Source organism: Magallana gigas, chromosome 2 (genome assembly GCF_963853765.1).
Source record: "Magallana gigas chromosome 2, xbMagGiga1.1, whole genome shotgun sequence".
In the NCBI taxonomy this organism is placed as follows: domain Eukaryota; kingdom Metazoa; phylum Mollusca; class Bivalvia; order Ostreida; family Ostreidae; genus Magallana; species Magallana gigas.
This window is the reverse complement of record NC_088854.1, coordinates 38,038,832-38,061,874: the sequence shown is the minus strand read 5'-3', so window position 1 is coordinate 38,061,874 and position 23,043 is coordinate 38,038,832. Positions and strand designations below refer to the sequence as shown.

The 23,043-nt window shown below is 31.7% G+C and overlaps 1 protein-coding gene across 4 annotated transcripts in view; it reads left to right on the top strand.

The window, feature by feature from the left end:
- Nucleotides 1-651: 651 nt before the first annotated feature.
- Nucleotides 652-23,043, top strand: part of LOC105330629 (alpha-1,6-mannosylglycoprotein 6-beta-N-acetylglucosaminyltransferase A) — a 39,047-nt gene continuing 16,655 nt past the window's right edge. For 2 of the 4 annotated variants that reach the window (XM_034444140.2, XM_011432475.4), the window contains exons 1-5: nt 652-779; nt 9,103-9,205; nt 15,501-15,682; nt 18,342-18,441; nt 19,035-19,196. In XM_034444140.2, the coding sequence (XP_034300031.2) occupies nt 15,536-15,682; nt 18,342-18,441; nt 19,035-19,196 (409 nt within the window). In that variant the 5' untranslated portion in view covers nt 652-779; nt 9,103-9,205; nt 15,501-15,535. Of the gene's footprint in view, nt 780-9,102; nt 9,206-15,500; nt 15,683-18,341; nt 18,442-19,034; nt 19,197-19,456; nt 19,965-21,282; nt 21,318-23,043 lie in introns of those variants that run through there. The other 2 variants (XM_066076426.1, XM_066076425.1) reach the window with 2 other exon arrangements.

Below are 23,043 nucleotides of genomic sequence, written 5' to 3'. Positions count from 1 at the left end.
GCTGATGGTACGTGTAGTGTGTAGCGTGTAGCGTGTATAAAATAGTCCACTGACTGCAAGTCCCTTATTGTTGCTGGTATTTTGTTATATCATTTAATTCATTCCTTAAATGAATTACTAATATGAATATGTACCATATGCATGGTTTGTTTGCTTCGTGAATGGAAATTGGTACTTGTTCTTGAACATGAAATAACATATTTTAGATATACTAATAGAAAGACAGCCATCCACGCATCTTCGCTAGCCAAGGGCTTTCATGTCCACTCTCTTCCCCACACTGAAACTCTGCCATTGGGAAAAGGAGTGGATCGATTAGTCTTGGCTAGCCAATATGTCTGTCAATTTCTATAATTTAACTCTTGGAGTCGTTTTCAAAAGTTATCTGATTAAAATGATTTTTACCCATTTATCAGTTTAAATATACTACAGTATACGTAAGGTTAAACAAACGGAAGGAAATTTTCATGATATATTAATTATTTGGTTAAATAAAGTGGTATTTTACTGTTTACCGTATTTTATTGGTTAAAAGAAGCAAAGTAATACATGCAGATTTTTAAAAAATACATCTTTCGGATTCCCCATGGAAACAAAATCGCTAACTGTTATATTTTATAAAACCGGTCATGCGAACAAGTTGTCAAATTACCGTTACTGAGAATAATATAGCGTACGAGGTGACCAAAGTGTTGAAAAGACGAAAGTAGCCCGATATTATATACCATTGCATTTCTGATTTCATGACAACATTCACCAAGAAATCCAAGGAGTAAACGGTAAGTTAACTTTGTAAAGTTTGGAAAATATATATTTTAAATTACCCTCTCTTTGAAATAGATTTTGGTTACTTGATTATAACTTTAAAGGACAAAAAAGTAAGAGGAAGGATATTTTCGACTACAGACTGTAGTACAGTACAGCTAGCAGCTCTAGTTTCAGCTGGAATACGTTTCAGCTGTTATACATGTCTCTGGTTTCAGAAAGTGAAAATTTATCGTTATTTTTGTAGTAGTGATTTTGTTTCAAATGAGTTCAGTTGTTAATATATCGGTAAATCAATTCTTTTTTCTGACCATGATTCCATTTGGAAATATTCGTTTTAATTTTTGAACATGTTTATAGCTTTGAAACGGTGAAAGGTGGTCAACTGGTGATACTTTAGTTGAAAAAATCGAATCATTTAAACCAGATAACAGCCTGGAGTTTGGAATATCAAGAACGTATAAACTAAGTTGATAAGTGTCTGGTATAGCTCTTCGGGAGTTCAATGTACAATGAGTGAAATCCCCCCCCCCCAAAAAAAAAGAAAAAATAAAGAAAAATATTATATACATATCTCTCTCCCATAGTGTGGCTGCCTTATTACATTAAGAACTAAGTTTAATGTACAACATCATTTATTTTATTGCTTTAAAACATGCAGTCATCAAGAATTATTAAACGGAGATCCACTGATGGAGGAGGTCAAAAAAATGGCAATCTATTGCCAGTTGTGAAGTACATGTAAATATCGGTATCTCGAGCATGGGATATCTTGAATACCCTGCTTATGTCAAAGTCTGCCATCGCTCCCGACCATTTTCTCTACGTAAATGATTTTAAAAACTCCTGATATCTCGAACACAGTATTATCGATACCCCGCTTATGTTCGAAGTATTTTGAAGGGTCGAAGTGGAGTAATTTTTTTTGGTCAGCTAAACATAATTGGTATCGATCATTACTTCACACATAACTGCCCACGGCAATTTTCAAGATTAGTGTCACCTCAGACATGCGCGATGTCAATTAATTAGGATGGCAGCTTGTGTTTTGTGCATTTACTACAATTTTATAAAATTTGAATTAATCACAATCATTATTACCAATAATTTATTAAATAAAACACACTGTGTACATCAATCAACTGATCTGACAATGATGATTGCCGATTTCATAAAAAACGATGAATTACGGAATTGATTTATTAATTTTATATTAGCTCCGATAAGAAATTACATAGCATGATTTAGATACGATGATTAAAAAAAATTATTCAAGTTTCACAGAAACTGTTCATGCATTCAATACATAGCATGTGAAATGACTACCGGTAAAAATCGTACATGTATTGTTTCCAATATTAGTACTATCAGTGAGAGTAATAAACTAATCTAAGATGTAAGCTTCATGTACACAAATAATATAAAAATAAGTTGTGTGCATGGTTATGTGAGATAATTAGATCTGTGTTTTTTTTTAAATCCGTACTTTTTGTGTTTTTTTTAAATATGCATCGATCTGTATAATGTACATTTATGAATACAAGGTAAACAGCTAAAGTTGCAGCATGAAGTTAACCATAACATTATCCTCTTGAAGTCTTCGGAATGTAGTTTTGGGGATGCATCAGTTTTCATTTCCAGTATCAAAGATAACTTATTCCGCTGTAACTTAAAAGCCAGTCCAAGCTGTTCATGTGGCTTTCTAGAAGATGCATATTTTGAATTATATTTTGTCTGTAAAAAGTATACTATAGCTTGGATTTCTTTGATGATTAAGCTATTGGCATTACGTTATGTACACATTATAGACGCACATTTTCTGTTACGGGGGGAATGATTCCACAAAACACTGAAAATTCAAGACTGTACAAATTTTCTGGAGTGAATGTGGTTACTTCTGAAAAAATGTGTAAATTTATAATGTGATATTATATATGTAGTAGACTGTTCATTCATGTATATTTATATGTATTCATATGTAACGTTATTATTGGCAATATTGATAATATTTCATTATTAGGAGAAGACCGAAGTTGTTTTGAACTTGTGTCTATAAATTAATCCATTTGATTTAATCAACAAAAAATGTTCAATTCAATTCAAAGATAACTTAATCTATTTAAATTTGTATTTGGTCAAGAATGAATTTGTGGGGAAGGGCTACCTACGAATTCCACGCAAATTGAGCCATCATGAATTCTAATGATTCCATAGTACATGTATTTCACAGGTTTTGTGTATTTATTTGCAAGGTCTTCCTCATTTAGTTTTAAAAAATCATTAATTACTCACAAATTAATCACAAATTAATGATATGTTTGTTAACCCATTTGATTTTAAATTCCTCCTTAATTGCCATACAATAAACAACACCAAATTATATTCGATAACTGTTTATAACATGAATTAGAAGCCGTAATGAATAATAGAAATGATCATATTGATTACTTGGAAATTAGTTTTTGATAAATCCTCAAGTTGCCATATATTATGAATATTTGATGCAGCAATGTTTTTCAAAAACCAAAAAAGAGCTCCAAATATTACAAGTATTTTAAAAGTATTATATTTTGCATATGTACCTTTTATGAGCTGTTGTAAATGTATGAATGAGTTGTGTTTACCGTAGTCGAACGTGTGAGGATGTTGTTTACACGTGTGGTGTGTTGACGCAAGTGTATTGTTTACCACTACATCAAGGCCGACCAACCAAAAATTATGAATGAATTTATTAATATCAATTATTAACTTATATTCACAATAAAAAGAGAAAATTCCCCAACCCCACAACTTGTACAGTCTTATAGATGCAGCGCATGTAACCTTTACATGTGTCCTTACATACCCAAGATATTCACATATTTTGTACACACATATTTCTGAAATTGATACCTTTTAAGGTTTGCTTTGCCTTGTAATTGAAATATGTATGTTATTCGTCATGTATATTTATTGTAAATTACAATTATAAATTCATTTTTAACTTAATATTCTAAATTTCTAAATTACTGAGCAAAGTCACGTATGAATTGTGTAACTGTTTGTACTAAGTATGTTTATTAATATACTTTTAAGGTTTTTAAATTTTTTTAATATCGATACTTATAAATTAAGATATTTTACCATAGACTATAAAATGCCTGCACCTAAACCAGGGATTCAGTGTTATCTGTTATAAGACCTAGCAGGCAACATATGTAAAAAAAAAATATCAGTGAAGTGTTTTATATCCTTTTAATGTCATCAGCATTTTCGGTTTCCCTTTAGATATTGTATCAGTTTAAAGAGCTATGCCATGAATGGTACATTGACTTTTTTGAGATCTTATCTAGATGTGCTCATGCATTTTATGAGTGAACATCCTAGTTATATGATTAAAAGATATTAATATTTCATAGCATTGCCTGTTTGTTTTATTTTTAAACTATGAAATGCTTCGTTCCTTTGATAGATCATAAGGGGCATGGATATCATGCATAAAATATGGATAACATGCTTTAGCAGTTATGTAAAATTTTACTGCATTAATTAATGATAACCAGTGCCTTCAACAGCAAATGAATCTTTTTGTGTTTATTATTTATATTTAATAAATAAATGTACATCTTTTTTAATCATACATTATGAAATTAGCAAAATTACTTTCAGGTGGCTTACTACGCTTTGAAATACTTTCTAAATTCAGCAGAAAATTACTTGATAATGATAGATAGCATGATTGATGCCTAAAATTCGAAGTATACAAGTCATATAGGTGACAAAAATATACATTTCTTGATGAAAAATTATTATTTTCAAAAAATATAATTTGGTAAAAATTAACAATAACCCTATCAGTTCTGCAAAGTTGTGAGAGAGAGAGAGGAGAGAGAGAAAAAAAATTAGTAAAGTGTAAAACAAGACATAATTAAACAATGTCATCAGTGTTTACAAAGAGTTTACTTGGAGTTTTGGTAGGACGCAAGGTGACCATAATTTTGATTTTTATAGTTATACAGATTTTTTTCCAAGAAAAGACAAGTCAGAGGACTAATGAAAAAAAGAAAAGAAAAAAACCCCAAAATACCGGTACACATTCATTTTTTACTGATACATAATTTTTTGAAGTTTTAACTTCAAAAAATTGCTGCCACCTCTGATTGTTGTGACTCCAACTCGGCACATTGTGACACTATATTGTCCCAACAGAGTCTGATGTTTTGTGTTTAATGAATTTGTTTGTAATTTTGAACACAATGAAACCAATCCAACGATGTTTTGTAACACCTTGACCTTCTTGGATCATTCTGCATGCATTTTTACGTCCAGATTTAAACATCTGAGTTATTTGCTATTGACACAAACAGCTTAAAAATTTCCAGACTTTTTTTAAAATGCAAATTTTTAGAACTCAGCAAATCAGTAAAACTATAAATCAAATTGTGGTCTCTCAACCGTCTATTTCTTGTGTCAAAACAAGTTAAAAATGATTTTGGTTTCAAGCGAAATATGCACAGATTGCATAGTGACTGTCATAGCTCAAAAGCCCATTGCTGAGTGGCCAGCAATGAAATACGTACTGTAAATTCCTAATTAAACGCGAGGAACTTATATCCGCATAAAATCGGGAGAAGCAAGCCTCGCAGATTTTAAAACCTCGCTATTATTTTCTGAGAATTGGGAACCATAAGAAATAAGGATAAATGTTCTGCATTCACAATTTTATATTCTCGCAATTTGATACAAAACCCTGGAAACGCGGAATTAAGTGCTCGCATAATATAAGGAATTTACAGTAAACTGGCGTCACATTGCTGTTTGACACAACTACCCAAAATCCAAGATCTTGTAAAAACGGTTTTATTTTACCAATTGATGTTGATTTAGTCGGTTGTTCATTCCTGGACAATTTCAATTGCATTATTGTCAGATCTCAGTTGATTTTATTGTTCCTCCAAAGAGTAGTTCTATAAAGTGTTTGACGTATGTTCATTGAGGAAAGTTAATTCAAAAGGAAAGCTGTTCCTTGTTCATACATCTGCCTATTTCCTCTCATCTGATGTGAATCTATTCAGGGTTGTCTCTAAAAATCGTCGAAGAAGGAAGAAATAAAAAAGTAGAAGGGGGGTCTGAAGGTCTAGCTTATAGCTAGATTGTGTTTGAAATGCAAAAAAAAGCTGGGTTATTATGTCACTTTAGGCGGGGGTCATATTGAGAATTTACTGGTGATTTACACGAGAAATGGAAAGGTTTGGCTAATTGCTTCAAATAGCTTTGCATGTACACAAGGGATAATCTAATACCAATGGCAAACATTGTTGTTGAGAGATCGAAGCATACATATCCATCTTTTTTCATGATATTAATCTTTGAAGAAAAAAAGTACGATCCAACTCTTTAATTCAGTTGAGTTCGATGAAGAAAAAAAATCTAAGCGTAATGATATGGTGATCATAGTGACTTCTGTCATATTTTAGGGCTTATTAAATGGCTATAATGTCATATTGGCTTCAGCTGGGGTAAGGTACTTCCATGATCAAGCATCAGGCATCTGCTTGGGCTTAATAGTACGGACCAAAGACACCTGTATTCTTCATACATTAAATACTTGATCTTTTAGACTTTGATTAATTATTTCTTAAAGGTACTTATCTTTAATGCAGGATTTATTTTTAATACAATTAGTTACCTAATTCTATAAGCCATATAATTATCTGTCTGAATTAATGATGTACGCTTTAGAAAATCCATAAATGGGTGCAATACTGGTACATATTGTAGTTGAACTCTTTGTGTCTACCTCTGCCATGCTGTATCATTTATGTATGAAATTCATGGACACACAATCTCATCACAAGAACAGCAATTTAAACCAGTGTAGTACTCCATTGACCACTGAAATGTAAATTTTTTATGCATGTCGTTGGTCGAACATTTGGCCTTTTCCTTTTCATAGTTTACAACTTCCGTTCTTTTCACGTATAAATACCATTTAGGAAGCGGTATTTGCTTTTCAGCCATGTCCATGCATATTCCATGTATGCTAAATAAATGTTATTAAAGTAATTTAGTAAAGTATTTATGTTCTCGATATCAATTTTTTTCTATGATTAAGAAATATATTTATGCCCATGCAGGAAAAGGTCCAAAAATATTTTGCAGGGTGTGTTGGTCCAACTATAACTGTAGCACATTAAAATCCAAGCCAAAGAGTTCATATATTCCAGGGTCCTGAACTGTTTAACTTTGCTATCTTTCTCTTATGTGTTCTTTTAAAGGGACTTGGACACGATTTGAGATCAAAATTTAAAAAAAAAAAATTTATGTATAAAATGGTTTACTTGTGCATTTTAAATGATTGACCAAAATATTAAATGTTAAAGTCAAGTTACAAGCGAGATACAGAGGTAAGAATTGATAGTTATGTAAACAAAGCTCGAGTCTTATAGTTGTTTACGAAAAATGTAATGTAGAATTTTACCATTTCTTAGACAAAATGACGTGTAAAATCAATTTAAACTAATTCAATATCTTCATAAATACTATTATCAACAAAAGAAAGTTACATTTGATTAAAACTTACACCAATACAACACATATGTAAAAATGACAATATTTGAGCTTTGTTGTTGTTGCTATCTTTCTCTTATGTGTTCTTTTAAAAACTTTATATAGAACTCTCTAAATGCATTTTTTTGTTAATGAGTTAATTAGGTTTAATTTTTTTTTTTTTTAAAATTGTTAATGGAAGATTTTATCATTAATTCTAAGCTAGGCTGTTTGGAATAAATATTGATTGTCACTCAATAGGTCTAAATTTTTAATGAGACTGAAATGTAATCATTGATGCTATCAGCATGCTGTACATGAATTGATATAGTGATGATTTCTGATACAGATCAGATAAAAGCTTAAAAGAAAAGTGTATAACACACTTCCCAATTATTTGCAATATTAATGGAGATTGGGGGTGTCTTATTGTACGTACTGTATGTAACAATAGAGGAATTGTTCCATCAGTCTCCGGTTCCAGTATCGTTACTTTCTGATATTACTGATCTTTTATTGGTTGATGCTCAGAAAAAAGATCTATCAACAACCCCAATGAAAGAAATTTTAAATTTTATCAAATTATTACGATAATTTCCAATTTGAGATCTGGTTTTCAACCATTAAATACCGTAGATTATATTTATACACCCCCTCTTGAACTTTAAATAATAATTTTAAACAAATATTTATTATTTATTAAACTTGTATGTCAGTATGTATTATATCAGTTTTAGATAAAGTACACTTTAAAATATTTGAATTTTTGATAACTGTTGATCAAGGTCTCAAATGCAGAGCTATTTAGGTTTATGATAACTACGGTAAATCTTTTTTTAGTTACATACACTATTGATTGCTTTTAAGTGACTTATGCTCAATGACACTCTATATATTTGTCATGGTGAGCTAAAATCCAATGAACATGCAGGTAGATCTAGTCCGAAATATCTGACATTTTCCTGGCTTTTTAAACAATTTTTATATTTTTTTGCCAGGAAAAGTAGAATATCAAAATCGTTAAAAAAGCAAGGAAAAACGTCAGATATTTTGGACTACTTACGCAATTTTAAAGAGACTTGACTTTCATAGTTAAATTTCTGGCCTGAATTACTTGTAAATATTTCAATTTTAAGAGGTATGATTTGTCATCTGTAATGTTATAAAAATTCTTAGGTATTGTATTTAGACAAACGGAATGTTGGACTTTCAATATTTTATTGATATATATATCTGAGATGAAAGCAGTTTTAATTGAGTAAAAAAACTCAAATCAATTGATATATCCAAATGAATGAATTGAAAGAAAAATATTTTCTTGTGTAATTTTCTTTAAAAAAAAAAGTTCCTTAATTGATTATTTGGAATTTTTTTTACTTCTGCATTGATTAAACCCAGAGGAAACGATTCATTACATTAGGTAAGAGCAGAAATTTGCTGTGTGTTAATATTCCATTTATTTGCAAATTAATTGGTAGGAAAACAGAAGTTTAAAAAAAAATCTTCTACCTTTCGTTGTGCATGTTGAATGCTGACAATAGAAGCAACCGTCCTGTTAAAGATTGATGAATTCTCCTTGTCTAAACACCAGGATGTAGGCAGATGTAAAAGCCAATTTTTTTTACACCTGCATCATGTAGACTCTCTTTTAAAACATTTTGGCTTTTTTTCGATGTGGACGGATGTGAATATTTAATTTATTGTTGAGTGTTGATGTTCTTAACAGGAGCAACCTCCTAGCTCTCTTGTCCTTTGTATCTATTGACTCGAACAGGTGTAAATACATTGATTTTTTACCTATCTTTCAAGGTATGTAATTTCAACCGAAGCCAGAAACATTCTGCTGTGAAGCTGCATCTCGGGTGATTACGCAGTGCAACGCTCTAGTCTTGGTGAACACTAGCTGGCAAAGGTAAGTCTCTCAACAGGTACAGGTACAGCAATCATGTTTGTCAGGTAACGATATTGACTGATACATTTGTTCTGCCAACTTTTGGAGACTATATATTAATTAATAATAATGAAAAAATGTTAGTGAGCAATTGGATTTGCTGCTGCCTTACATACGTAGATTATGAACCCATTTTCAATTCCCGGCCAGTCTGAATACTGCTTTCGCAATTTGTAAGTGAGGTTTTAAAATATGCTTGTCAATGATAAGTTTAGAAAAAATGTCAATACATGTAAAGTAAGACTTGGTTATAGGGAAGTCCTATGGACCAATGGATTTACTTCATTATATATCCATAATTCGTTATATCTGTATGACAAATTCGTATTAATCACTATTGCGAATTCACTTATACATGTTTTCTTTCACCAGACTATAATTTTTGCTAATTGAGGCTTACAATAAAAATACATTACTTTGATAATGGAATTGTGAGTCGAAAAATTCATATGAAAATAAATTCATTCAAACTTATAAGTTAAATTGTAGTGCAGACTTTTTTAAACTGTAAAGAAATTCGTTATAAAAGTGTTAAATTTCATTATTATTCACCTCTATGGGACTCAAAATCAGTTCACAATATCCATTAATTTGTTATATGCGAATTCGTTATAACTGTAAAATTTTGCAAAGAATTGTAAAGAATTTTACAGGGGACTCAAAAAAACTTCGCTGTATCTGAGAATTAATTGCTATATCCGTGTTCGTTCTAAACAAGTTTTACCATAATTATAGTAGATTTATCAATTTGAATGCTATGAAGTATTGATATAGCATGTTTTGAGACCAATAACTTTGGGTATAATTGATTTATTTCAGTAGTAGCCAGTCAGTGTATGAAGTTTTTACAAACTTAGTCTAGTGCATTTATATCAAGTATGATACATGTAGTGCACATTCAAATTTAAACCCTTGATATACTATAAGAAAGAAACCAATTTGGTATGCATTTCTCAGTGCTTATAGATTGAGGATGTTCAATAGAATTAAAAAACAGAACGGAATGTGTGGCATGGTAGACTTTACACATAATTGGACTGCAGGTTCAGACGTCGTGCAACTAAATGGATGGTATCGAACTGTTAAAATTTCTAGAGTAAACAGGACACACTTCTATACTTCTATTCAAGTGTTATCTACACCCTGGACAAGATTTACTGTGGGATCATTTAATTTTGTGTGAGCAATTTTCGAGGATTGTGGATTTTGTGTTTATTCGTGGGGACGTACCGGTAAATTCGTGGATGCGTCTGTATGCAGTTTCAGTAGGAAAACTAAATCTTTCATAATTAATTTTCGTTAAGGATGTAAATTGGTGGGTGAGGGCTACCTACGAATACCACGTTAATTGAGCCACTAGAAATTCTAATGCTTCCACAGTATATTTTATACCCCCCGCAAACAAAGTTTGGGGGGGGTTATATAGGAATCACCTTGTCCGTCCGTCCGTCTGTCCGTCCGTCTCTCTGTGCAATCGTGTCCGGTCCATATCTTTCCTATGGAGAAACATTGGAAGTTCTTACTTCACACAAAGATTGCTTATGACCTAAGGGTGTGTCGTGACCTTGACCCAAGGTCATTCGGGCAAGGTCATATATTGGGAAAATGTTTAAAAATCTTCTCAAGAATCACAATGCCACAATTTGTGAGATGACTATGCAAGCAATATTGTAGATTCAAAATTGTTAAAAGCATAACAGCCTGATTAATACTGAGGCCCCAAGAAGGGTTCAAAGCTTAACATTAGAAATATGTATAGGGAAAAGATAAAATGATACAAGGAACTGTTGTTCAGTTAAGCAAAGTGGCCCATGGGCATCTTGTTTTGTTGGTTCTTATAGTCTAAGAGCTTTTTCTTCTTGTTCTTATGAAATACAGCATTACATATTTTTCTCATTATTAAGGTGTAGCAAGTGCTACAAGAATTTTAAATGAAGAAATAATTATATGCTTTGACTTTGACTGCGCAAATATAGGCTTCAGCATTTTTACTATAATAACTATACATATTTTGATAATGATATATTCTTACCGTATTCACTTTTGTTATTTTATTAAGCTTAAGTGAATTCTGAATAATAATATTTGAGGTATGGAATGGAACAAGTGATGAAAAATTAAGAAAATATATACATTAAACCTCTGCATTTTTCTTGAAAATGATGCAAAAAATACACCTATACAAAACCTGATAAATGTCATTTCATATGATTGATATGATAGTGTTGTGCATATACTATGCCTAAAAAGTATTCAGGGTTTGATACATAGTGCATGAGCAGGAGGCTTAAAATTTTCTTACAAAGCACTTGCCGTGCTCTATTTTAGCAAAGTATCCTTATGCTACATAAACCCATATAGTATACTACCGATGTACAAAAGTAGATGAGTATCCATAATCATTCACACTATCAGATACTTAAAAACCTAAGATGGTGTTAAAGGCTTTTAAATCAAGTGCAGATATATCAGGAAGGAAGGGTCTGGACCCCTCTCTTTGGAAATTTCAAATTTCATATGTCTGCCTGTTTTTATTTCCTGTCATTTGGGTTTAAACTCAATTTTGTCATTGCAGCTTAATGTTGCATAACACCTGGATGCATCAATACATGTGAAATTGCCCGTTTCCAATATATCTTTTCATATATGTAACTTTAAGTTACCGGTATTATTTGGAATACATAAAACTGAACTGCATTATATTAAAAGTACAAGATATGAAATGTTATGAAGTCATTAATGAATGTGATTTGAGTTTGTAATTAAATAAAAATTCTTTTAGAATTATGGATAAAAATTAAAATTAGAATTAACACCTCCACTGATCTTTAATCACCGTATAACTTAAGGACAGCAAACCCAATTCATTATGTTCTTATTCATTCCACTCAACCGAACACTAATTATTTACAATAATAACAAAACACATGATTAGTGAAGGAAGCGCTTATTTGCTGCATTTATTTACACGTACAAATACATATGAAGATTCTTCAGACTTTTCTCTGAAATAAAGCAATTATTTACATTTTATTGTGCACAGTCCTTCGATTTTTAAATGTCACTAAATAAGTGGATGGGTGTGTGGGGATTGTGTAAGTGCGGCAAAGAAAAGCCTTCGAATGAGTGAAAATCGTGCTTAAGTTGAATACCTGTTCTACAGGTTATATGCTATAAATAGTAGCCAATGGCAACAGGTTTAAATATATAAAAGCAAAACATATAACATGTGTTCTAGTACTTATGATAAATTAATTTTCCACAATAGTTAACAGATAAACAGAAAAAACTGTAGGTCTTTAACCTAATTTTTTTTAGAGAGGTTGTGTCAAAGTTCACTTAATGGTTCATTTTACTTCAGAAATATCATTGAAAAAGGACATAATTATTGCCCGACATTACATTAACTGCTATATACATAGATATTATTAGGTTAAGGTATAAATTCAATATCTACCAGATAATAACACTAAAAACTGCCTTTGGGCATTTTAGGATTTATGAACTGAGAAAATATAACAGACTTGTCGCAAACAGAGAAAATTCAGACTAATTTATATTTCTTAATTTTTCTCCACTAAAAATATTCCGGCATCACAAATTAATGTTTAATAGAATGAAAATTTTATTATTTTCTCTTATTCTGATGTACGAAATTACAACAGTCATATTCATACATGTAGCATATGCGCAGATTTCTGCGCAGATGAGCAAAATTTTGAATTGGGTCTGTCGTCCTTAACAGTTTTGTATAGGAACATTTATAAAGTCCAAAACAAGTAAGGGGTGACTTTAATTTTTTGACTTTCATTGATTAAATCACATCCTTCAACTTTTTCAAAGCTTTAAAAAAAATATGACTATACCCATTGGCAACAAGATCATATACGAATGAATTAATTACAAAAAATGTCCTACAATACTGAATTGAATTTTGACTTTGTTTAGACTAACAAAATACCTGTCAGATAAAAATATTTAGATTTTTTAAGGAACATTTTAATTTTTAAATGATTTTCACGTTATACAGTAGGTGCACTGCATGAGCGTTTCCATTGTGCTTTTATGGGGTTTTGATATAAGAAATAAAGTAAAGAAAAAGTAAAATTCATAATTTATGCTGTCGAAATTTAATTATACAGAGATCATTTGAATGATGCTATCCTCAGAGTATTTTTCTTAATCTTTAAATGAATTAATTCATTAATTTATACCAATCTACATGTACAATATAATACTGAAATCTGTAGCAAAATTTGGTGCAGTTTAATAGTTTTTGACTTCCCCCACTAAAAACCAGATTGTGGAATTCAGTAATTTTTACGTGTAAGGTAGAAAATAATATTAAAAATCAAATATTACAATTTGAGGGATATCGCTATTGTAGTATTTGTTTAATCAGTGCTTCGAAGTGTGGAAAATCACAATTTCATATATATTTCTATTGCAAATGTACCTGTATTTTGGTTGATATTCTTGAAACTTTGCAAATAAACTAGAGTTGGAGTAAATTATATATGGTAAAAAAAAAAAAAATTTTGCTTGTGTATTTTTTCCACACAAAATCAACTGGGTTTCTATAATTTTATCAAATTTTGCTTCAAAAAGTCACAGCAAAGATGTCCTTATATAATCAATGAACTTATAGATTATATAGTTAAAGAAATCACTCAATCATAATAGAGGAAAGCAAAAGATAAATTTGTATAAAGAGAATGATGTTTGAGGTCAATTCCTGTAGGCCCAACAGTTACATGAAAATCAATTCATTTGACCTTATTACTGTATGCATTGTTTTCTTAGCTGTAACATTCTTTGTGTAATACTTTAATAAGCATGCATATAAAAACACTACTATCAATGTACTTAATACTAGATGGTTTCCTAAAAACTAACAAGTGACAGATATAACTTTAAGGGCACAAAGAAACTGTTTGGATTATGATATGAATATAAATATAAAGTAATGTACCATGGAAAGGGACAACAATTTCCTGAAGGCAAAGTTGTGCAGGATGAAACAGCTTGAAGATTATTAGAATGATGCAATATTCTACTTTTAAAAACCGCTACGTTTACCCTGAATATTTTGAAATGATTTTTTTTAAAGTTGAGATGCGGTATTGTTTTGTTACACATTCTTGTTCGATTGGATAATAAGTAAAAAGAAAGTAGAAAGTACTGAATAAATGATAAGAAAGGTCATATCATTTATCTGGATAAACGAATCCATGCACCTTAATTAATTCTGTGTACTGATCCACAAAAACAAAGTGAATTTCATCACAGTGACTTAAAACTTTGTTTAAAGTATATCTCTGAATGTTGATTTAAATGGATAAGTTCAGCACATTAATTCATTGCTTATGCAGTTTCCATCTAGTATAGTGTTACATAAAAAATCATCACCCCTATGCTATAAAACAACAAGGCTGACAACCTTAATTGCCATTTTGGTCTATGATTTTTCAGCTGGAAGTTGTCAAAGTTTGATTTATGCATATTAATCATATTTAAAGACAGTGTAACTTTTTATCTATAGGAATCCGATGTAAACTGCCGGTAGCTGTTTATGAAAATAAAATTATTATTCAGAACATCATTTGGGGGTCAATGTTCGTGGGTAGCCAAAATTTTCCTAGTTCGTGGGAACATAATTTCGTCGGTAGCAGGTTCGAGATAATTTTGTTAAAAATCAAACAAGTACTTGTAAACATGTTTGTGGGGATGTAAGTTCATGCAAGGGGTTACCCACGGAAGCCACGAACATAGGTTCCCCATGAACAATGATGATTCCACAGTAGTGTTAATTTTAAATTTACTCACTGTTGGCCAAGATCAGGAGTCGTAAATAATGCGATGAGCTGTGGGGCTTGTTGGTTTTATATTAGTAAAGGGTGCAGACTCTTTTATACGCTAGCTGATATGGACAATGACTTGGATATTTTTGTACTCTTGGGTATTGAGACATCAACAGCACAGACAGTAATATTAGTAAAAGTTATTCCACGGTCAAGCTATATTGTATATCTTTTTTTTGGAGGGGGGGGGGGGGATTTTAAATTAATCTACACAACAAATTATACATTTTATACTTTGAGTTATAAAGACCAAGAAGAGGGAGATATAACATATATGTTTTAATTCTAGCTGTAATTATGAAGGCTTTGTTTTATGTCATAATTAAAAAAAGTTTAGATAAGATTCATTAAGAAAATTTTAATCACTTACAGTTGCATTATTTACCTGTTTCTAGATGCTGAATAAATAAAAAGCTGAAGACTGAAAGCAATGGTATCTCCATGGCGATGGCGAATAATTCCCAACAGTCGACAGCTTCTGGTCCTGGCATGCCTGCTGTTTTTATTCTGGTGTATGACCTTGTACAGAGTATCCAACTTCAGTCTTGGCAAACAGAAAGAAAGTGAAGTTCTTAAGGTGTGTATCAATTTTAACCTCAAAATTTTTTCTGAAGGTGTATCACACCAAAAGTTAGGTTTTTGAGGTTTGTCTAATCTGTTTTTCAACAATCAGAGAAAAATTGAAGTTTTTGAGGTGTACATGAACCTCAGTCTCAACAAACAGAATGTAAAGTTCTTAAGGTTTTATCAACCTCAATCCAAATAGAAAGAAAGTGAGGTTCTTAAGGTTGTATCAACTTCAATCTCCAATTTAACAGACATAGCATACTTGCCAACCTCCAACATGTGAAAATCTGGTCATGACCAGTTTTGGAAAGTAAAAAATCTGGTCATAGTGCGTAACGACATTCACGACATATTTACCATGCATTTCATAGGTTTAAACAATAGAAATATGTGTTAAAACTTATGTGTAATACTTTATTGCAAAGAAGCATTTTAACTAACAGTTGCTGATTTTGAATTTTGTAAAGTGATCTGACACAGAAAATGGTAGGTTGTGTTCAGCTGAAAAAAAAGGCAAAAAGAGTTTCTGCTACATTAACCTTGCTTTTGAACTCTGTAAATGATGGCATGAAAGTTGTAAGTGACTTGGAAGACTTTTGTGTATTAAAAAGCATTCTATACATGACTTAGCGTTTTTGAATTTATAGTCAGATCATTTTGGGCACAAAATCCAATATTCAAATGTGCGTTACATAGAACACAAAAGCCTCGTTTTGTACTTGATTACCGGTACTTTGTTTTACCTATGGGAATTCATTTTCCCAAATATGTTGATAGGTACAAAAATATCGTTTTCTTTTTGTTGGTTTTGATTCCGCTGGCCCCGATGAAGACCTTTTCTTATTGGAAGCCATCACACTTAATGATTTAAACCTTCGCTTAGTCAAAACAACTTACGATAAATAATTACATTTAATGTGTCTGTTATAGCCATCGGTATTGTTTACACGTTACATAAATCCAAGCTCAGCTTGGGTTCTTAACTTGAAGTCAAACGCGCAACGTAATTTACGAACCAAATCCAGAAATCGGGAGATTTTCGGGTTGTTCGACAAAAATCAGGTGAAAAGCATGACCCGCTGGGTCATAAAAAATAATCGGGTGAAGGGTTGAAAAATCGGGTGTGAATCGACGAAATCGGGTCAGTTGGCAAGTATGATAACAGAGAAAAAAAGAGGATGTGAAGTGAAGTTTCATTTCAAACTCAGTCATCCAAAAAGTGCAAAGAAAGTAACTTTCTGAAGATTTTTATTCAATTTAAGTCTCAGTAGATTAAAAAGTGGGGTTCTTAATTAGGGTTAATATAGAAATTAAGTCTCAAGGACTAAAAGAAAATATTTGGTTTGCGGCAAGAAATATTTGCAATGATGAGGCTCCTGCAAACTTTGCGAAAATTTTTCACACTCGAGTAAAAGTTGGTTTACAGTATTAAGATTTTTTAAATTTTTCAGTTGGTTAATTTATAATCAGAAGAATACTTTTATAAGAAATAAAGATATTTTGCAAGAATCACATGATATGCTTGTGCAAGAGTTTGTAGATTCTGTGCTATGAGAGCAATTCATCTCCAAAAAAAGACAGTTGTACCGGTACTCAATCATAACTGAATAGTTTAGATTGCCCATGCATACAAAGCTAAATATGACAAACATTACCTGGCCCATTGATCCATTTTCTCTTCATTTAATTCCTATTTGTGGATTTGTTAGCTTTGTTTTCATTTGTATGTTAAAGTACATTTGCTTGTATAGTTAATCAAAGCAGAAGTGAACATTTCAAATAGTACCCAGTAGGATAGTTCATTTGGTTTCTGAAATTAGCTTATACATGTATCAATAAGAAGGGCGTGAATACAATGGGGCTATAAAAGGAGGGTCCATTGAAAATATCAAACAAAAAATTGATTTCCTGTTTTTTTTGGTTAGTTTCATGTTTGTCAATAAAAGAGAAAAAAATTCCTGCAATATTAATAGTTCAATGTTGAAAACACTGTTTAGAAATAATCTAGAGACTTGCCAAAGTAAATATCTGGATATGGAAATAGATGATGACTTTATCGAATTATTGAGCCAGCACTGTGAGCTCTGCAGCAATCAAGTATCAAATATTTGAGTAGCAAATAAAATAAAATTGCACTATCTCATCAGGTTTTTTACTCTGTATAGTGTATACTGGTGTACAAATGTTCAAGTCTTTTGACGATCTAATACGGTTGTTGATGGCGGGTAAAAGACACATACCGTATACAAGGTTATTTTCGCCCTTCAACACTTGCAAACGGTTTCGCCCCGTCTTAAATTCGCCCAGACACGCTTGTGTATTAAAGAGATAAAGTGGAACATTAGAATTCGCCCAGTCTTAAATTCGCCCACTGACAAAGAGGGCGAAAGGGGCGAAAATAAAACGGGGGCGAATATTTCTCTGTATACAGTATACAGATAATCTGAGTGATAAGATGAATTGGAGAGGGTCAGTTAGGGAGGGGAAGAAGAGAGGGAGGGAACAAAATGAGGAGGCTGACAATGCACTTGGGTCAATGTCAAAATAGGTACATGTAATGAATTGTACATGCACTTACTATAATGATGACTATTTTACAGTTACTTCATGTAAGACATTTCCTATTCTATTTGCTATTTGTTTTTTTTTAATTTTTTCTTTCTTTCCAGAATGAAATAATATCTTTGAGTGAGAAGTATGTGCGAGCTCTGTCCAGGGAGAACACGGACATTGTGGACGGGCCGTACGCCGGCCGATTCACTGCTTACGGTATCTATATATACCATCGTCTTTATAAATAATCACAGCTTCATTACTTTCTTACCCTGTTGTCATCTGTTGAAAATTCGGCGTATTGCATATTTACATGCATTATCTTAAAATTAGATGATAAAAAGGTTAAGAAATCACATGAATATTTTACATATGTAGTTGTTTGTACATATATAAAAACAAAAATACATGTATTACAATAGGATGAAGGCAATAGCTTGACTTTTGTCGCCCAAAAGTCTTCACAACTGTTTCATTAAATACAAGTACCTTTATATATACAGAGATAGGTTGACCAGCTGTTTTAGTATCTTGTGAACAGTCAAAATGATAGGTTGCATAAAGATATTGCTGTGGAAATTCAGCATTTGCTAAATCTTCAAGTGCGTTGCTAAATGTCATGCATAAAAAGAAGTACATTCAGTAATATGCTAATAAAAATTCACGTAACTTGTTGAAAAATCTTTTTCCTCCAAATATTGTATGCATGGGCTAAAAATAAAAGATTTACAATATATTGTAATGGCAGCTAGAGAGGGCCTGCATATACATGGGTTATGTATTGATGAGTTAGATGGTATCATTTCTAGATCTGAAGAAGACAATGGCCGTGTTACTAGAGAGCATGCTGGAACGTCTGAGTCGGCTAGAGAATCAGGTTCATCATGTGATGAACGTATCTAACTCCTCCCTGGCTAACCTGACACGCCCACTGCTGACTGAGCAGAGCGAGGACTCCATACACGCTGAAGGTACAGCAACTACAAGTGTATTGTGGGTAAAATTTGTGAATCAACATGTATCTGAATCTGTATTCCTACGTATTAGCATATACAAGTACACTGCAGTATTTTTCATCAGATACATTTGTACATGAAAACAGCTGGTAGCTAAAAGAATTGAACTCTTATATAATAGACAGCTTGAAAAAATATTTTCATTGTTTTATTTATTGCTTTTAGATCCAATACAACACTATTTAATTTTTTTCATAATTCTGATGCTTTTGAGTTTTGTAAAATGCTACATAGACACATCTTTAGGATTGAATTGCAATTAAAACGAAATTAATATATATGTGACTTGTTTAGCTAACTTTGAATGAAAACTTGAAACAAGACTGTATGTAATTGTTAATTTGCTTGTAAAATGAAAGCATGCCAGGCAAACAGATCGGGTTCCATGAACTCTGAACAATGCATGTCAGTTTTTCTTGTCTAGCATTAGATCTAAGGAAATGGCTTGCTGCGTAGGAATTGGCATGTATACGTATTATATTATGCATGGCTAAATGATTCTAACTTTAGGTTTTACAAAGTGTTAGATTAGTAAGTATATGTTTGATGCTTAATTCTGACTATAAACTAATGAGATTGCCGAAAATTGAATTGCAGTAAAAAATGTGTCACCCACGCCTACGGTAACACTTACAACTGTTACAAGGTCCAGACTCATAGAGTTTGGACCAATGGTGACACAGGGTGTCAGAGAAGTTGGTAAATCCAAGCGAATTCAGCTAGGTATTGTATATATATATATACATGTACGGGTATATACAGTGACGAATAAGTTGTGTGAGCTTTTTCTAAGCGTGTTTTTTCAAAAACTGCAGACAATGTTTGGTAGTGGAGTTGAATGATTTGCCGATTTTGAATGCTTGACCTATTCTTGGATGGAGTGTGATTTTGCAAGTATTTATGCACATGCTTGTAGTATTTTGCTATTTTGCCTTGATATTTTTTGCAGACCATTCCTTAGTTAAAGCATATTTCCAGATTACTGCATATGTGTAAGTTGAGGTGTAAATGATCACGTGGGATGATCAATAAACCTTAAAATTAAATAAATTTTTAAAAAGTCTCAAATAATATTTGAATATTTTCTAATGTTATCGCAATCACCTGAAATTGAAGCGTTATGATGTTAAAATATTCTTTTTAAAAAAAAAACCCAGATGATTTGTATACCAGGAAAATACCTTTCAAAAGACTTAGGTTAAGGAAACTATAAAAGCCCCTTTTTAAATACATAAAATTTCTGCCGTAATGTTTCATATTCACAGGAACAGTAAACTTTATACATGTACAGTAAAACACGGTTATAGCAAACATGTTTATAATGAATTGATGCTCACAGCGAAGTGATTTTCATTCCCCTTGACTGTATTACGTGTTTAAAACTTGAAGAGTATTAAAATGAATTTATTTATGGTACCTCACTACACCTACACTTATACTTTTTAAGACACTACGTCACAAGATGGCGATTTAAATGTTTTGTTAAACTGTTTATAACGTTCAATTGGGTTGTATATCGTCGTGGCTCAGTGGTTAAAGTATTGGACTTCTGAACTGCACATCATGAGTTCGAATCCGCCTGGAGCTTTTGTTCATGTTTACTGAGTTAAATTTTTGAAAATGTAATTTTTCATCCAAAATTCCGCATTTTTTTGCCTATTAGACTTACATACTTTTTATCCATTATGATATCTATCATAATCAAGTGATTTTTTGCTGATTTGAGAAAATATTTCACGGTGTAGTGAGCCACCTTAAGCTTATAACAAAGCAACATCGTCCGTCCCTGGAACTTTGTTATAATGGTGTTTTACTGTAGTTTCAACTCAAGATTTTAAGTAGAAAATTCTCGAAAGCACATTGATTGACTAAATATCAGTCTGACCTTTCGCAAATTTTTGTATATGTTTTTAATTGTGATGAGCATTGATTAAACTTTTTTTGAACTCAATGTACCTTTAGGACGAAAATGGGTTGGTCTGATATCGTTTCTGTTGAGTAGAATGTTAGTAACTAAGGATAGATCTGCTTGTATTTTCAGCTTGGAGTTTTTACTTGTGTGTCTCTAATAGGATGGTAAATGAAATGTTCAATACAATACTGACTCCTAATATAAATGACTCTGTCAATTTATTGCACTTGTTTTAATTACTAACACATTTATTTTTTGTTTGTTGATCCTGATTTTCAATTAATCATTATTTCACAGAATTTGTGTACTGGCCAATTAATACCTTAATACCTAAATTGGATCCATAACCTGTGTCTATAATTATAATAAATTGTTAGAAATACTCTATCTATCTATCCATTAGGCCTACATGAATGTCACATTTCACTTATAGCCATTCTATAAAGTTTATGACCATTGATTATTTATCACAAGCATAGCAAGTATAATTTGCGATCATTTTATTCCAATTTTATTTCCCTTAATCATCACTCAGCATGCCAATTAGATGCCAAGAAACAAAATGATGATCAATCTATCCAAATCTCAAATCATTTAAAGAGGGTTTTTTTTTTCAACAATATAAATGCAAAAAAATTTGATATGTGACTGATTCAGAATGCTCTCTTGTCAAGCTATTATGGCTGCATGAATGCCACTCGGATCATCCAGATGCTCATAATAAACTGGATATGAATATACTGTACAGTATTTTCTCATGACCTTGCCCTAAAAAAACAAAACCTTTGTGTAACTTAATTTTAGATTTCATTTCAAATTTACACAATAGAAATACTTAAACGCAACGTGAGCTGCATTTAAATGCGTTGCCAAACTTTGATGTTCCTTTGAAATCACAAAAGGCCGACCGGGTTATGGTTCTATTAACTTCCATAACATGGATCAGTCGTATTTATTTCTATGTCAGTATATTGATACCTAGCTTACAGGCCAAAAACTGGGAAAATTACATTCAAGTAAATAATGTATGAAGAACCAGGTCTATAATTCTTCATAATTATCCTATACTCCTAAACTATACAGTGTTTGTCCAATCAATGATTCAGTTATTAAATAATCATTGTCTCAGACGGGTATTATATGGTTTAAACTGTCACCGCATGAAAAAATTCCCGGACATAAGTCTTTTGAAATATTTTATACAGGTACTCGAGAGTAGCCATTAATTGTATTTTGACCATTGATACATGTATAAGATTTTGTGAAACAATTAAACAATATACGGTACACATACTTGACGAGAGTTTATACTTGTGTTTTGTACATTCAAATATATCACTCAAGACTAGTTTTTTGTGTACCGGTACGTACTCAGTCATCTTATCTTATTTCAAACACTTTCTTATTTCCAGAGTTTAATATGGTCCATAGTCTTTGTACTGTCTAAACTTGATCAAGTAAAACATATGGTAGTTTAATGTTCTTTATCTTTGTTCTGTTTTCACATATACAACCTTTTCTCTATACATGTATTCAAAAAAACATTCAAAATCCTAACTGAATTTTGCACACTGTAACTGTTTAGGAAAAGGTTGTACCATCTGATAACAGTTTGTTTTCTACTCCTTAGGACCTCAGTTTCCACTTTTCAGCCATTCTCACAATCGATAAGTAAGACAGTGTGTGTTTCTTAAACCTCAACTTAGCTAATATTTATGTTAGAGAGAAACACCTGGTCTAAAGTTTACCGTACTTCCTCAAACATTGGAAAAAAACAGAATGTAAATTATGAACAAACCTTAAAATTATTTATTAATGCATCATTGATTTGAATGGAAGGGGCTTCAAAAACTCTTGAGGATTTCACAGTACAATTCATTTTTTTTCTAT